At 34.0% G+C, this 15,656-nt stretch overlaps 1 protein-coding gene across 6 annotated transcripts in view; it reads left to right on the top strand.

Moving 5' to 3' along the window:
* The window catches only part of USO1 (USO1 vesicle transport factor), a 75,001-nt gene extending 62,170 nt beyond the window's left edge, over positions 1-12,831 (top strand). For 4 of the 6 annotated variants that reach the window (XM_031942774.1, XM_031942772.1, XM_031942773.1 and 1 more), the window contains 9 exons: positions 728-909; positions 1,118-1,239; positions 3,814-3,952; positions 6,377-6,540; positions 7,076-7,165; positions 9,484-9,582; positions 10,240-10,347; positions 10,770-10,985; positions 11,593-12,831. In XM_031942774.1, the coding sequence (XP_031798634.1) occupies positions 728-909; positions 1,118-1,239; positions 3,814-3,952; positions 6,377-6,540; positions 7,076-7,165; positions 9,484-9,582; positions 10,240-10,347; positions 10,770-10,985; positions 11,593-11,760 (1,288 nt within the window). In that variant the 3' untranslated portion in view covers positions 11,761-12,831. The remainder of the gene's footprint in view (positions 1-727; positions 910-1,117; positions 1,240-3,813; positions 3,953-6,376; positions 6,541-7,075; positions 7,166-9,483; positions 9,583-10,239; positions 10,348-10,769; positions 10,986-11,592) is intronic. The other 2 variants (XM_031942776.1, XM_031942775.1) reach the window with 1 other exon arrangement.
* The last annotated feature ends 2,825 nt before the right edge of the window (positions 12,832-15,656 follow it).

The following is a 15,656-nucleotide window of genomic DNA, read 5'->3' as shown; positions in this document are numbered from 1 at the left end:
GAGAAGAACAAAAACTGAGAAAAGGCCATCGGGTACAATTAGAGATCTTTGGCAACTTTGGAGGGACCAGTTTCAGTTGAGTGAGGAGGTCAGAAATTGCTAATACATATAAAAAGGGCTGAATAGTGAGTGAGATAGGAAGGAAAGCAGAGGCCTTGGATGTATTAGATAATTAATGCAAATTTAGATAAGGGGAGAGAGAGAATGATAGCTGTAGATGATACTGGGATCAATGAAAATTTTTTAAGGATTGGGGAGACTTAAAAATTTTGAATTCATTAGGGTAATAGCCAATAAGTAGGCAGACATTGAAGAAAAAATCTGAGGAAAAATGGAAGATTGAGTCAAAGGCATAGGAAGAGAGGCTGGCATTGGTCAGAAGATAGGTCTCGTTCAAGACTAGAAGAAAAAGAGAGTTAATAGAGGATAATATTCAGGGCTTTAGATAGCAAAGGACTGGAGAGAGGTCATGGCAGAAAGATTCCATAGGAGCTTAACCAAGAGGAAGAGGCATGAGGAAGGGAGCGACAGCTTCTGTCAGGCTTGGGATAAGCAGAAAATTGTGCTTTCTTGCAAGAAAGGTCCCATTGAGATTGAGTAACAAATAACAAGTAATTGGAAAATAAAAATATTGTTTTCCTTGCAAATATAATTTGAGCTTAGTGTTTGACCTATAGATAATTCTTTAATATGTCTGTATGTCTGCCCCCCCCCCTCTCTTTTTTAGAGAAAAATTGAAACAACTTATAGAGAAGAGAATTGGCAAAGAGAACTTCATAGAGAAGTTGGGTTTCATTAGCAAGCATGAACTGTACTCAAGAGCTGCCCAGAAACCACAGCCAAGTTTTTCTAGCCCAGATCACATGATGTTTGATCATGAGTTTACAAAGTTAGTGAAAGAACTTGAAGGTGAGACACATTGAATGGAGACAGTGAATTTGAAAAGTAATTAAGAATTCTCTCTGAAGATCTTCAAGACATATTGAACTCCAAAAAGGCATTGTTCTTTAGATTGATTAATCCATAAAGTGTTTTCTTTTCATTGATAGATTATGCATAGCTATTGAAATCCTATTTATAAAGTTTGGAAGATTTAACTATAAGTCATTTTTTGCAGGTGTCATAACAAAGTCCATTTATAAATCTAGTGAAGAGGATAAAAAGGAAGAAGAGGTGAAGAAAACATTGGAACAGCATGACAGCATTGTAACTCACTACAAAAATGTGATCCGAGAGCAGGTAAATGCCAGGACAGGTGTTCTCTAGCTCATCAGGTTTAGGGCAAAATTTTTTTAAGGAGCATTCAGGAGAAATTTTGTAAATTATACAATGTGGTATAATGCAAACTCATTTTAGTTTTAATTACATAACTAAAACCCCTTAAAATTTTGAAAAATAGTCTCTTTCAGAATTGACATTATTTTATAGGCTCCTGGTTTAAAAAAAAAAAAAAAGTCATTTAAAAAGGTCCAGTATTAGTTGCAGTTTTATTGCTAAACATTTAGGACAGGGTTCTTAATGTTTTTTGTGTCATGGACCCTTATAGACCCTAAGTAAAGATTTAGCAGAATATTTTCTTTAAAATTACTTGAGCAATTTTTCATTTTCCCCCTTTTCCTTTATTTTTAAACTCAAGGGTTACACATTTGAAGAAATAATACCATTGATATGTGGTATATCACAGGTACAGGCAGCCAGCCCTTTTCCATTAGGATAGCTTATGATGTTGAAAGAGATTTTAGAAGATGTAGGTTAAATCTTGATTTTTCTTGTTGAAGTGATCTTAAGTGCATCCTTGCTGCTCCATATTTAATAGAAATTACTAAAACATACTACAATTCAGCAGATTTCTATTTAGTACCTATTGTATTCAGAACATTACTAGGTATTTGAGGACGATAGAAAATCCACTTTAGTCATATTTCTTTCATGAAAATTGCCTCTAAATTTTTTATGTAGTTTATAGGCTCATAAATCTAGATTTGAGAGAGACTTGAGACTTTTGTCAGACTTTCCTACCTGCTCATGAACAAACAGAATTCACAAAAAGATAAGTTTGTCCCACAGACCCAGTCACAGAGTGGACCTCAGAGATGATAGCTGAATCTTAGTTTTGATCTTTAGAACTAATGGTCTTCCCATTGCTTCACTGCCTTCTATTTTTACTGCAATAAATTAGGAAGTGAAAAGGCATCTTTATTGCGGTTGCAGATCAGAAGACCTGGGACATGGGGTTTGGGGAAACAGATTTATTTATATTGAAATCAGATTAGATTGAAATCAGACTTCTCATGATTTGAAAATTTCTGTGTTGTTGAGAAGTTGATCTAGGGAAGTTTGGCCCGCTCTCTTTTGTTATGTGAATTCCCTGTAGCATAAGCATAGATGTTAGAGAGGTGGGATCTTTTGCTTCCCATCAGCTGGGTTGTGTATTGCTTGCCATCACCTTAAAACAGAATTCGCGCTCTTTGAATTCAAAGTCAAATCATTTTATTTAAGATTATTTATTGTATATGACTTTTTTACATGTTTGAAACCTCCCCTCCATACCCACCAAGTGTGAAATCAAAGTATAAATGTAATGTTTCAAGTTCAGACTTTACATTTTCAATAATTTTTGTATAAATCAAATTAATCAGAATTTTTTTTAGATGCTGGTGATTTGGAAACAACTTATGCCCAGCAATCTTCAAACCACAATGAGATTAAAAAAGTGAAAAAATGTTTCTCCTTTTATTGCACTGCAGTATTCTTTCTAAGTATCTTAGAGCAAAGGAGAAAAGATTCTTAGATGTCTGTACTTGGAACTAATAAGTAGTTGATTAGAGAGAAGAAAATAATAATTGATATATTTATAATCAATAAAAAAATTAATTCAGAAAGATTATAAATTACTCATTTTAATAATTTCTTGGGCATTAAAGTGTTAATAGTTTAATTTTAAGTTGTGAGATTAGAAGCTGTCATAGTGCTTATTATTAAAATGATACTGGACACTTCACACTTAGGGATTATTACTCAGCATTGTTAAAAAGTCATTCCTTACTTATTAGATATTTGAATATTGAATTATCGACTCTCTACAGACTGTGAAATGACTGGCATTTCACCCACATAATGTAATGAATGCATGTGTTGTGAAATAGTTTATAGATAATTTGTGGATTAGGATGAACATTTCTATTGTGCTGAAACTATGATCTATAACTTTAAAGGATTAAGAATAATTTTTCCTGGGATTTAGAGTCATAAAATGTTAAAATTGGACATTGAGATCATCTGGTCTAGTCCTTCTGAAACAGAAATCCCTTCTGCATAATCTCCAGACAAATGATGGAAGGCTTTAACTCCTGGGAAGGGCAGAAAGGCTTACCTTTTGGGTCCATTCACTTATTTTTTTTATGACCATTTTTCTCCTTCCAAAGGGGAAATTTAGCTTCCTCCTAATTGTATTCTTTAGAGGCCACACAGAGCAAGTAAAATCTCTCTCCTATGATTTCTCACAGAATTCAAACACTTGAGTTAAATTAACCTAAATGCTTTTCTTAAACACCTATGTAGAAAGTGTTGAATCAAGTGCTCCAATATTGACCTTTAAGGAGCTATGTGATGGGATCAAGGTGAGAGAGCACAAATATAGAAATACATGAGTCCAAATGAGCATACCCATAAAACACTATTGTCTTAATATAAACTGGATCCATAATTTTAATTCGTTTCATGCCATCTTGTATAAATGATTATCTTGAGTACCACATGCATTGATACATATATTTCTCTTGACAAAAATGCTCTTTTTTTGTTGTTCCATAGGATTGCCAGCTTGAGGAATTAAAACAACAGGTTTCTACCTTAAAATGTCAAAATGAACAATTGCAGACAGCCGTCACACAGCAAGTATCTCAGATCCAGCAGCACAAGGATCAGTATAATCTCCTCAAAGTACAGCTAGGTATCACGATCCCACTTGAACTTTGGGTTGGGATGTATGTGTTGTATATGCATGAAACTTTTTGTGTTGGCATCATGCCCATTGGTTTCCGTACCTGACTGAGTCTTTTTTAAAATGAAAGTCTTTTGGGGATGGAGGAGTGTTAAGTACCAGTTACATATTAAGTATACTAGTTGCTGAAGATATAAAAATCAAAGAAGACATAGTCTCTATCTTCTAGATTTCCTTTCTACTACAAACCTTGTGATTTCTGTAATATGATGAAATACAGAAAAATCTTAGAAGAGAAACAGGAAAGATTTGAGGAGAGGGAGGCAGTTTTTGTTATGGGATTCAAGACACTTCATGGAAGATATGTTGAAACATGAGAGTAATATTGGTAGTTGGAAATGTGAAGGATTTGTAGATACATGAGAAAGAATGCTTCGAGGTAAGAAAATAGAACACAATAAAGGAAGAGTGAGTAGTTCAATATAGCTAGAATATAAATATATAGGACACAAAATAAAAGAGAGGATAAATTGGAGCCAGCTATGGAGAGCCTTCGGTCCTAGCTTAGAGAGTTTGTACTTCACTTAGTAGGGAGTAGCTACTGAAGGTGTTTAAGTAGAGTACCTATATACCAGGATGAATATTTTGGTAATGTTGTTAAGGCTCTCTTCAGAGACCCACTCTCCAGAGAGTAGAAACAGGTAGATTGGCCAGGAAGCTATTCTGGTAGTCAGAAAGAGAGAATGTGTTCCTGAACCGGCATAGTAAAAGTAGTAGTAGAAATATATAAAAAGACACACACAAGAGATGCTTTAAAGATAGTACCTATAGGTCTTAGCAGCTAATTGGATTGGGGAAAAATATAAAGGAGAAGTAAGAGCCAGAAATGACTTAAGATGAGTTCAAAATTCCAGACCTAAACAAAATGCATGCTAGAATTATAGATATATTTAGAATTATGTTTGCTAAGCTACTGTCAGAGACCTTTGAAAAATCATCAAAATTGCTAAAGGTGCATTAGGCAAATCATTGTCCCTGTTTTCCAGAAGTGTGGGATCTTCAAACTATAGGCTAGCAAATAGGATTATGATTCCAACCAGTTTCTAAAATAAGTTATTAAAGTATAGTGTGTTTATGTATGTGTGGGGGGGGAGGGTTATTAAGTGACTTGGCCAGGGTCACACATCTAGTAAGTGTTATAGGTCAGAGGCTGGATTTGAACTCAGGTCCTCCTTACTCCAGGGCTGGTGTTTTTCTTAACAGTGCTAACCTACCCTGGTTTGTAAACATTTTTAAAACTGCGGGATAATCACTGAGAACCCAAAGTTCATTTAAAACAGGCCACAATAAAATTTTCAATTATTTATTTAATTGTTGTTATTTAATTATTAAATGTTTATTTACAAAGCATATGCATGAGTAAATTTTCCAACATTGACCCTTGCCAAAACCTTTTGTTCCAAATTTTCCCCAGCTTCCCCTCACCTCCTCCCTTAGCTAACAGGTAGTCTAATACATGTTACATATGTTGAAATACATGTTAAATCCATTATATGTATACATATTTATACAGTTATCTTGCTGCACAAGAAAAATCAGATCAAGAAGGAAGGGCAAAAAAACTGAGAAAGAAAACAAAATGCAAGCAAATAACAACAGAGAGAGTGAGAATGCTATGTTGTGTTCCACACTCTGTTCCTGTGACTCTCTCTCTGGGTGTAAATGGCTCTCTTCATCATTGAACAGTTGGAACTGGTTTGAATCATCTCAATGTTGAAGAGAGCCACATCCATCAGAAGTGATCATCATATAATTTTGTTGTTGGCGTGTACAACGTGATCTCCTGGTTTTGCTCACTTCCCTTAGCGTCAGTTCATGTAGGTCTCTCCAGGCCTCTCTGAAATCTTCCTTTGGTCATTTCTTACCGAACATTTGGCAAAGTGTTTCATTATATCATGGAGAAAATAGAACATTGTAGTTGATATGATGATAGTATAATTTAATAAATTTGGTAATGGGTTGACCAGAGACAAAAAGTAGTGATCAGTAATGTCAATGGTTTTTTTTTGTTGTTGTTTTTGTTTTTTTGCTGAGGTAATTGGGGTTAAGTTTGCCCAGGGTCACACAGCTAAGAAGTGTTAAGTGTCTGAGACTAGATTTGAACTCAGGTCCTCCTGACTTCAGGGCTGGTGCTCTATCCACTTGGCCACCTAGCTGCCCCTCAATGTTTGCTTTGTAATTATCACATGCTACATACAATAAAGTTATGGTACCATATTAGAGAAACAATTATATAGTCCTTTGTCTTTTATCTTGCTTTATATTTGATTTAGTGTGTGTGTGTGTCTGTCTGTCTGTCTTAGAATTTCTAGGGCAAATAAATGCCAAACTTAAGTCTATGTAACTTTATCAAATTTCATGTATGTCTAATAGGAAAAGACAATCAACATCATAGTTCCCACAGTGATGGAGCTCAGATGAATGGAATTCAGCCAGAAGAAATTAGTAGGTTGAGAGAAGAGATAAAAGAACTAAAAAATAAACAAGAACTTTTACAAAGCCAATTGAATGAAAAGGACTCCTTGATTGAAAATTTGGTAAGTTATGAACATTAAGGGAGTACTAAAGTATAAAAGCAAAATTTGCTAGTCTTTTAATTTTATAGTATCTACTTCTTTATCCTCATATGACCATATATTGTGTTTTAGTAAACTTAGTAAAGAGCTTGTTCTTTCCAAGATATATCTTTATAATTTATATTAGTCTCACAAGAGTTGTGAGTCATTGTGCTGAAACGAGAGAAAATAGCTTATGTTGATTTTTTTTAATGATCATTTATAGAATGGTTTTTCATATCAATTTAAATGAAATATATATATATGTTTAGCTTTCTGTTTTCAAATATCCCTGTGCTTTAGAGTAGGACAAAATATGTTTTATACAAAAGTGATATATCCCTCCCCCCCCCTCCTATTCTTCCCTCCCTTTCTCCTTCCCTCTCTCTCTTTTTTTTTGAGGGGGGGGGAGGAAGGGGCTGAGGCAATTGAGGTTAAGTGACTTGCCCAGGGTTATACAGCTAGGAAGTGTTAAGTAATTTAGTTTCTTCATTTATTTGTTTGTTTATTATTGTAGAAGGCTACACAGTTAGCACCTGGGAAAGCAGAACAATCTCTAGAGATTTCTGTGGATGGTGATTCTGAACAGACTACAAAATTACAACGGGTAAATTTGTACTTTCTCCCTTTTCTTCATAAATTAGAATGATTGTTCTGAATAATCATTAATCTGACTTTTTTTAATAACAAAAATTGTAACCAAATAATTGTCTTTAATTTTTGACTTTTTAGAATCCTTATAATTATAATTTTTCTTTGCTAAAAAGATGTAATCTCTATCCAAATTGATTCCCAGACTGTGAAATAGCTGTTAAAATAAAATTTAAAAAAGATTAAGTAGTGGCTTGACTATCAATTACCAGTGACTGTGTTAAGATGTAAACTTTGTGGCAACTATAGTACTTTCTAGAGGATGTCGGTCCAGATGTTAGGCCACCAGTCAGAAATGAGATTTGTCTGTGTTGTCCAAGATTGTACAAGCTGATTAGTTTCTCTATACTGATTTTAAAAGAGTCCCCTTGATTGTCAGATGCATGCTTGGCTAGTAAGGAGCCTTGGATCCCATTTATTGGCAGTTGTAGCTTTGCTGATAAATTGAACATGCTGGGGGGTTGGGGTGGGGTGGGCAGAACAGTGGTAAACTTTGCCTAATTTTCATGACCAATTTTTCATTATAATTACTGGGGGAAGGGAGAACTTGGTAAACTATTTGTGCCTTGTGTTTCTGTCTCAAAAATTGCTTCTTGAGAACATGTACAGAAGTAAATAAAAAGGTGGTCTTGTTAGTATTTCAAATAGATGCCTTTGATTTGGGGAAAAAATAAACTTTTTTCCTCATTCTGACATCTTTTTTGACTTGAAAATCCTATCAAAATAGATAATTCTGCTTCAGAATTCTGGTTATTATATTGTTTTCTGATTCTATTTAATTCACATTCTGTCTAGTCATGTGCTTCTGTGAATTCTTAATGTTCACAGTATCTTATAAAGCAATGATTGATTGTCCATTACTTTCATGTATCACAGTTTTCGGTTTTTTTTTGTTTTTTTTTTTAACCATTCTCTTAATTGATGGACACCTACTTTCTTTTCAGTTCTTAGTTATCACAAAAAAAAAAAAAGCTGCTATAAATATTTTTATGTACATAGGGTCTTCCCATTTGTCTTTGGCTTCTTTTTCAAATGCTCAGCAATGGGATCTCTATGTCAGAGAGTATGGACAGTTTACTTTTTAAAGCATAATTATAAATTGCTCTTCATATTGGTTGAATCAGTTCACATCTCCACTAAAATATTAATATGCCGCTTCTTTAACCCTCATTTCTGGCCTCATGGTTAATTAGCTATGAAGCCCTAGAGTTATATTAATTTATATTTTTCTTATTACTAGTTATTTAGAACAAGATTCACATTGCTGGTAGTAGTTTGCAATTCTTTTCAAAATATTTATTCATATTCTTTGAGGATCATTTATCCATAAGGGAAGTTTTTTTGTATATACATTTGTGTTATTTCCTTATGTATTTTAGCTATCAGACCCATACCAAAGAATCTTTGATGTAAAGATTTATTTTTTCCCACCTGGCAGTTTCTTATCTTGTCTAGCTTTTGTTTAATTCGACTGCCTTTTAATTTCATGTAAATGAAATTACCTGTTTTATCATTTGTGATCTTTTCTCATTTGGTTAAAAGGCTAATTTATTTTATGTTATCACTTTTTACATTGAGATTTCTTATCCATTTTGCCCTTGTTATGCTATATTACTTAGATATAATTTCTCTCAAACTGCTTTTCTGTTTTCTTAGCAGTTCTTGTCATATAGCAAGTTCTTTCCTGGGTCATCTATGTTACCAGATTTATCCAATTTGCCAGGTTATTGAATGATATCATTTTTGATTTTCACCCATCTAGTTCCACTGCTTTTACTTTTCTGATTTTTAACTAGTACTAAGCAGTTTTGGTTCTTATAATTTGTGTTTTGGTAATATATCATGAGATCTGGAATTACTCCCTCATTCCTTCCTAAACCTCTTTCATTCTTAAGTTTTTAAATTATTTTCTTAAGTTTCTCTACTGTATATTTAACCATATTAATTTTGTCTAGCTCTGTCAAAGAACTTAATAGTTTGCTTGGTATAGCATTAGATGTATAAATTCAAGTAGCACAGTTATTTTCATTACATTGATATGGGTCATACTAAGAGTAATAAATGTTCCTCTAGTTATTTGTCATATCTTGTTTTGATGCATGTCCTACAGAAGTGTTTGTGTAGCAGAACACTTGGTAGAGAAATTTTGGTGATTTTTGTGAATTTCATTTTTAAGCTGATAATTGACCAAAGTTATTGTTTCAATTTTTTTGCTGGTTCTCTGTAGTTTTCTAAATAAATATAAAATGGTTTTTGCTGCTTTTATCTCTAAAGGAAGTTGAAACACTCAGAGCTCAGCTAAACTTACAGTCTGTAGAGGTCTCTAAATTACAGATGGAAAAGCAGGAGCTATTACAGAAAACGGAAACATTTGTAAGTTTCTTTTGTTTTATTTATCCATAAATATCAAAGCTAGGACTGGAATGACTTGTCAGCTTTAGTATGATCAGCTTATTGTATTGTTTAAAATTAGAGATTCACAATGGCCTAGTAGAATCTTGGCTATTAATTCACCAGTTAGAATCCCTCAACCCATTCTCTTTACTGACGCATAATAGAAGGAGCCCAGGTTATAATCAAAGACCCTGATTTGTCATTCTTTGAGACCTGCCAGGGCATCATTTCCTTGTCTCTCAAAAATAGGTCTTGGACAGGTTGGTCACTGAGAGCCCTTCCAGCTCTGAATCTGGGATCTTATGTTTCAGGCATTGTTAGAGCACACTTCTAACTCAGAATAACTTTGATCTTTCCTTCCCTGATCTGTCCCCTTTATTTTCTTAGATGTGTCTGCTTTGCCCTGTTTCTTGACTCATGATACATGGGACTTCTGGCACTTTGGGTTTTTCCCCAAGTGTCATTTATTTTATATAATGGTATTTTGTTTGCATAGGAGTCCATTTGAGAACTATTTTATCTAATCTTGGAAACCAGATTTTAAAAGTGAAATAAAAACTATGTCTAGTAGTCTGGGCATTTATATTGCTAGCTTGACTTCTAAAACTTCTTTTTAACTCAATTTCTGTTTCTTAGGCTAAATCTTTTACAGTATCAGGAGACAATGGAACTGTAACAACAGCAAAACCCACTGACATAGAAGGAAGACTTTCTGCATTGCTGCAAGAGACTAAAGAATTAAAGGTTAGTATCATTTTCATGCCTAATACACAATTTTTTAAAAAGATAACATTAAGCATATTGAGAACTTTATTTTCGTGCATGAGTAAAATCTGAAAAGTAGAATGAAGCCAAATAATTTGTTGTCAGTATCTCTGTTGGAATGTGTGCTTTGTTTTTTTGGCCTGCATTTTCATGTAATCTCTTAACTCTGTCTAGTTTGAACAGAAATAATGCAACTCAGGTTTTTAAAAATTATTTTCTTGATAATGGAAAATCCTTTGCATATAAAAATACATTTTTTAAGAGTAATTTTGTGTATTTAAAAACCAGTCTCCAAGGCTGAACTGGATGGAGTGTGTTTGAATGAAAAGAGCATTTCATCATGTGCTGTTCCAATATGAGTGCTCTTTTAAGTTAAGTAACTTGAACATTTCTCTTGTCAGAATGAAGTTAAAGCCCTATCTGAGGAAAAAGCTTCTATAAAACAGCAGTTGGATTCATCAAACAGCACTATTGCAATCTTACAAAATGAGAAAAGCAAACTGCAGGTGGGACTTGCCAAATCTGCCAAAGAACAGGATGACCTCTTGGTGCTGCTGGCTGATCAAGATCAGAAAATAATTTCATTAAAAAGTAAACTCAAGGAACTTGGGCACCCGGTAAGACCACATATTTCTCTAGAATTTATCATTACAAAGATTTTGCTCTACATTTTGTATTTCATTTCACTTGTGCTTAGTTTCACATTTCTTTGTAAAATGTTTAGAAATATTTTACCTTGAAGGTGCTGGCTATATCATGAATAGATGATCCTGGAGTATAATTTCTGTAATAATTTTATTATGTTTTAGAAATTTAAACTATTTATGGGAAGGCACATTTCTCCTTTAAAAGCATTGTACTTGTTAAAGATTTTGCTTATCTATCTTGCATATGCTTATACTTTCATATTTTATTTCTAATAAAGTGAATCGGTTTGGTTTCTGTTACTTTAGCAAGAAACATTCACTGGAGAATAAGAAGATACTACGATTTTTTAGTTCCTATTCAAATTTTCTCATCATAGGTTTTATTATGTAAAAGTAGCTGTCGTTACATTGGACAGATCATTTCCCAGGAGTTGCATCAGTCATTAAGACAAGGAAATAAAGAATTCTAAAATTCCAAATTTCAAAGTAGGGAGAGCATTTGAAACTGCAGCCTTTTTTGGCCAAGAAATAATTTTTTCATGTTATTTGGTCCAAGCTAATTTTTTTTTCAACTTAGGTTGAAGATGAAGATGAAGATGAACTTGGATCTGGAGACCAGACTGGTAATGATGACATTGATGATGATGTTGATGATGATGATGATGATGACGATGATGATGACGACAACAGTGATGATGAAGATGACCGTCATAATTCCAATGCATTAGTAGAAGGATCAATCTAAGCTTTAAAGTATCTCTAAAAATAATAGAGATTACTATGTAATTTTTAAGATGGAGCCTCAAAGACAATATCTTGGTCTGTCTCTACACATAATAATAAAAGATTTTTAGGAAACAAATGGAAAGCATTCACTAAAAGACTATTGCCATGTTTCTGAAATGATGCCACCCATGTTTGTTTGTTTGTTTTAAAGAAAAAGACCTAATGGTGGGCAAAACACACTACTGTTTTATTTAAGTTCTCCTGAACTCTTTAGAAGACAACCATCTCTTAGCTTTAGACACCAAAAGTGTACCGTTAAAAAAGCATGAGGTAGCCATACAATTTGCCTTAGTTCCTTGGTCATTTACAGAAGTCTCTGCATCTTTTTTTTTTTTTTTTTTTTGAAATTTGTGATTTTAAGTACTTATGTATTTGATTTTAACACATTGAATTGGGCTCTTTGTTCTCCTTAGTCAACCTTGGTGATATTCTAAACCCATGGGTTCTTTTAAGGGTTTAAGTAGGTTTAAGAGCCAGGAGCAGGATAATTTTGGAAATGACTGATTCGTCGATGGTGATTCCCAAAATAAATATATTGAACAAGGTAGAGGGAGTGCCTTTGCAGCTAGAGATTGCAAAGAGACAGTGAGCTTGATGCCCAAGGATGCAGGGTTATGTCTGCAGTAAGCTGTAGGGGTACTGAAGCGTATGATTTGGGAAGCAGAACAATTCAATTAAAAACAACTCCTAATAATTCTTACAGTGCAAGCTAACATGTTAGCTGGTTGTCATAACCAGCTTCATGTTCTTGAGTCAAAAAAAAAAAAACCAACACCCACTCCTCTGATTGATATAATTTTAATTTATTGGCCTTTGTACAAGGAAGCACCTTGAGGGCAGGGACTGGGTCTTACTCTTCTTGCTATCTCTTAGCACCTCAGCCAGTGCCTTGCACTGAATAGACAATTGAGGGATGCTTGTTGAATTGAATTAATGTTGAAATAGATTTGACCAGTATAAAAGATTTTAAAAGAGTGCAATAAAAGATGTCAATCTCATGTTTTGGTAATAAAAATAGATATTATGTTCACTTAAGTCCAGTCATTTGTTTTATCTTTGCTTCTTTTTAGATTTTGAGCAACAGTGTTATTTATTTTTCATGATTGAATCAAAATTCCTGTATGTTTTTATATGAAATCATGACAAAAGACCTTTAAGCATTTTTCTTAGGTGCCTTCAGGAAACTTTTCTTGATTCCCTTCTAGTTGTTAATGCTTGCTACCTCCTCTGATCATCTTAATTTGTATATCTCTTTACATATTGTATCTCCTCATAGAATATATGATCTTTGAAGGTAGGAATTGATTTGTGTATTGCCAGAGTTTAGGCTATTTTCTGCTTTATTTTTAGGATTTGTTTAACAAATCTTGACTGAATTAATCTGATCTTAAAGTTGTTGGGAGGAAGCATATGCAAATATTTCTCTCTTTTTTTCTTTTTCTTTTCCTGTGGGAAGTTTTATTTAAGTTGGAAAGACTAAAGATGAAGCTGGAGTTTTAAGATCTTTTAAAATTGAGAGAGTTTATGTTTTTCCCTTTCCAGCCATCCTTTCTCAACACTTGTTTTCCTAATTTCCTAATTTTCCTAATTTTTTTGTACCACTCCACCCCACAATTGTAAAAAAGCTTACATCATCCAGCTCTACCCTCTCACTTCATAACGCACATTCCTTTTATCTCAAATCAGAACTCCCATTTTTGTTTGCTATTGGCATTTAGATATTGGTTTTATGATGGCATTAAAGTTTATTTACTCTCATAACTAAATCATCCAATGGAACAGAAACCCACTTTACATCTTAGAACACTGAATGGAACCAAATAAGATGAAATTTGTCAGAGATTTATGTCAAGTTTTGTACTTGATTTTCAAAAATCAGCTGTCCACATAGGAGAAGCCGACCCTTTGTCTGCAGAGGTCTGGAGATTTTGGTGGACTTTGAGCCCAGTGCAAAACAAGTGTATAATGGGGCAACAAAAAAATAATGCTGACTCAGGGCTACACTGAGAAATGAGGAGTGGGGGTTGCTTCTCTATACCTTACCCTCTTCAGAACACAACTCAAGTGTTAGGATTAGATTAAGAAAATACACTGCCATTTCAGAAAGATGGGGAAGCCTGTGCTGGGCGAGTATGCACAGAAGGATTAGGTTAGTCCAAAGAAAAGAAAACTTTGGAGGGACATGTTGGCACAATGTTCAAGGACCGTCATGTCCTCAACATACATAGTTGTGGAAAAGGACTAAAGCTCATTTCATTTGGCTACCATGAGTAGAGTCAGGAGCAAATTTGGGGGGGGGGGGGGGGAGGAGTTAAAAGAGGCAACATTAAATTTACTTTGGGGAGAGGACTTTGTCAATTGTAGCTTCTGAAGTGGAATGGGTTTTATGGTTCTTTCCTTCTTGGAAAAATTGCTTTCATTTTTGTGATGCTTATGCCAAGTTATGTTGCAATATTCAATTTCTACCTAGGAATTTCTATAATTTTTGAAGAATTCTTTTTCTCAGATATACCAATATGCCAGCCTTTAGTTCATCCAAATTCATTCTTTTCTCAACTGAGATAGGCTACCAGGTCCACTGGAAGTAGAAAAAATTCCCAGAATATTTTTAGGTGGTTACCTTGTAGTCTGTTGAAAAGATCCAGATTTTACATTGTGACTTTCTGACAATAATATTGATAAAACCTTGAATGAAAAAAGTGAATTTCATTAATGCTAATTGCCTTTTTCTAATCTTCACTTCTCCAAAGTGTTTTCCTTTTGATGGTTTTTTGTTTGTTTGTTTTTTGGTGAGGCAATTAATTTGACTTGCTCTGGGTCATACTGCTAATGCAATGTCTGAGGCTGGATTTGAACTCAGGTCCTCCAGGATGAGCATTTTATCCACCATGTCATCTAGGTGTCCCTCAGTGTAATCATTTTTAACTATTTTTCAGGCTTCCAGCATCCAGTAAGAGTCAGAGTCAAGAATACCTTCTCCAGCTTCCAAGATTTTTCTGAAATGCTTGGTTTTTTTATTTTTTGTGTTTCTTTCTGAGGATTGATTAGTCTGTTTTGCAGGGCATTACTTTTTGTTTTCAACCACATTTTCATTTCTATTTTGATCCACTTTTATTGTGTAGGCTTGAATGATCCTTGAACCAATTACCTCCCCTCTTAATTTTTGAAGTTTGTTCTTGAAGAACTACTTGTCCCTCAAGTAATACTTATTCTTTAAAAGAACAACAGAAAATAACAAAATAAATGCATCTGTCATAGAATCTCTCCAGAAGGATTAACTTAAGGTGGGAAAATCAGCTCAAATTGGTTTCATCTTATTAAGATCATATATTCAGAGGCAATCTAATTAATTCCATTTGGAATTTACAAACATGACCAATGTTATACAAAATTTTACCCTAGCAAATTTTTTTCCTGTTCCAAGTACTTCTCGCAATATTGTTAGATGGCAGCATAGTATTTTTCCACAATTATAATTGTTATCATATAATTTGAAATTATTTCCACTGACATTCCATAGCTATTTATATAGCCCATCCTCAGTCTTAACTAGGATATCCAGTGAGTTTAATACGTGGAATTAGCCTCGCATAACACCACCTACTTACTCCCACTGCATGTGGTCCTCTGCTTTACAGTTCCTTGTTCCCAAAGGGAGAACTCAGGATAATGGGATCATCTTTTGGTGGGAAAGCATAGGTTTGCACAGGGAATTCTTAATTAGAAGTTAAGAGTTTCTACAATTTGGTGGGCTCATTTTCTTAGCTATTTGTTTTCCTTAGTCATAAAATCTGCTCTTTAGCAAAATACAAAATTTATGTGAGTAAAAATTATTTTCTATTCCTTGATCAAGTT

This window comes from Sarcophilus harrisii, chromosome 6 (assembly GCF_902635505.1).
Source record: "Sarcophilus harrisii chromosome 6, mSarHar1.11, whole genome shotgun sequence".
Taxonomy (NCBI): Eukaryota; Metazoa; Chordata; class Mammalia; order Dasyuromorphia; family Dasyuridae; genus Sarcophilus; species Sarcophilus harrisii.
The sequence above is the reverse complement of the archived record's forward strand: the minus strand, read 5'-3'. Positions and strand labels throughout refer to the sequence as shown.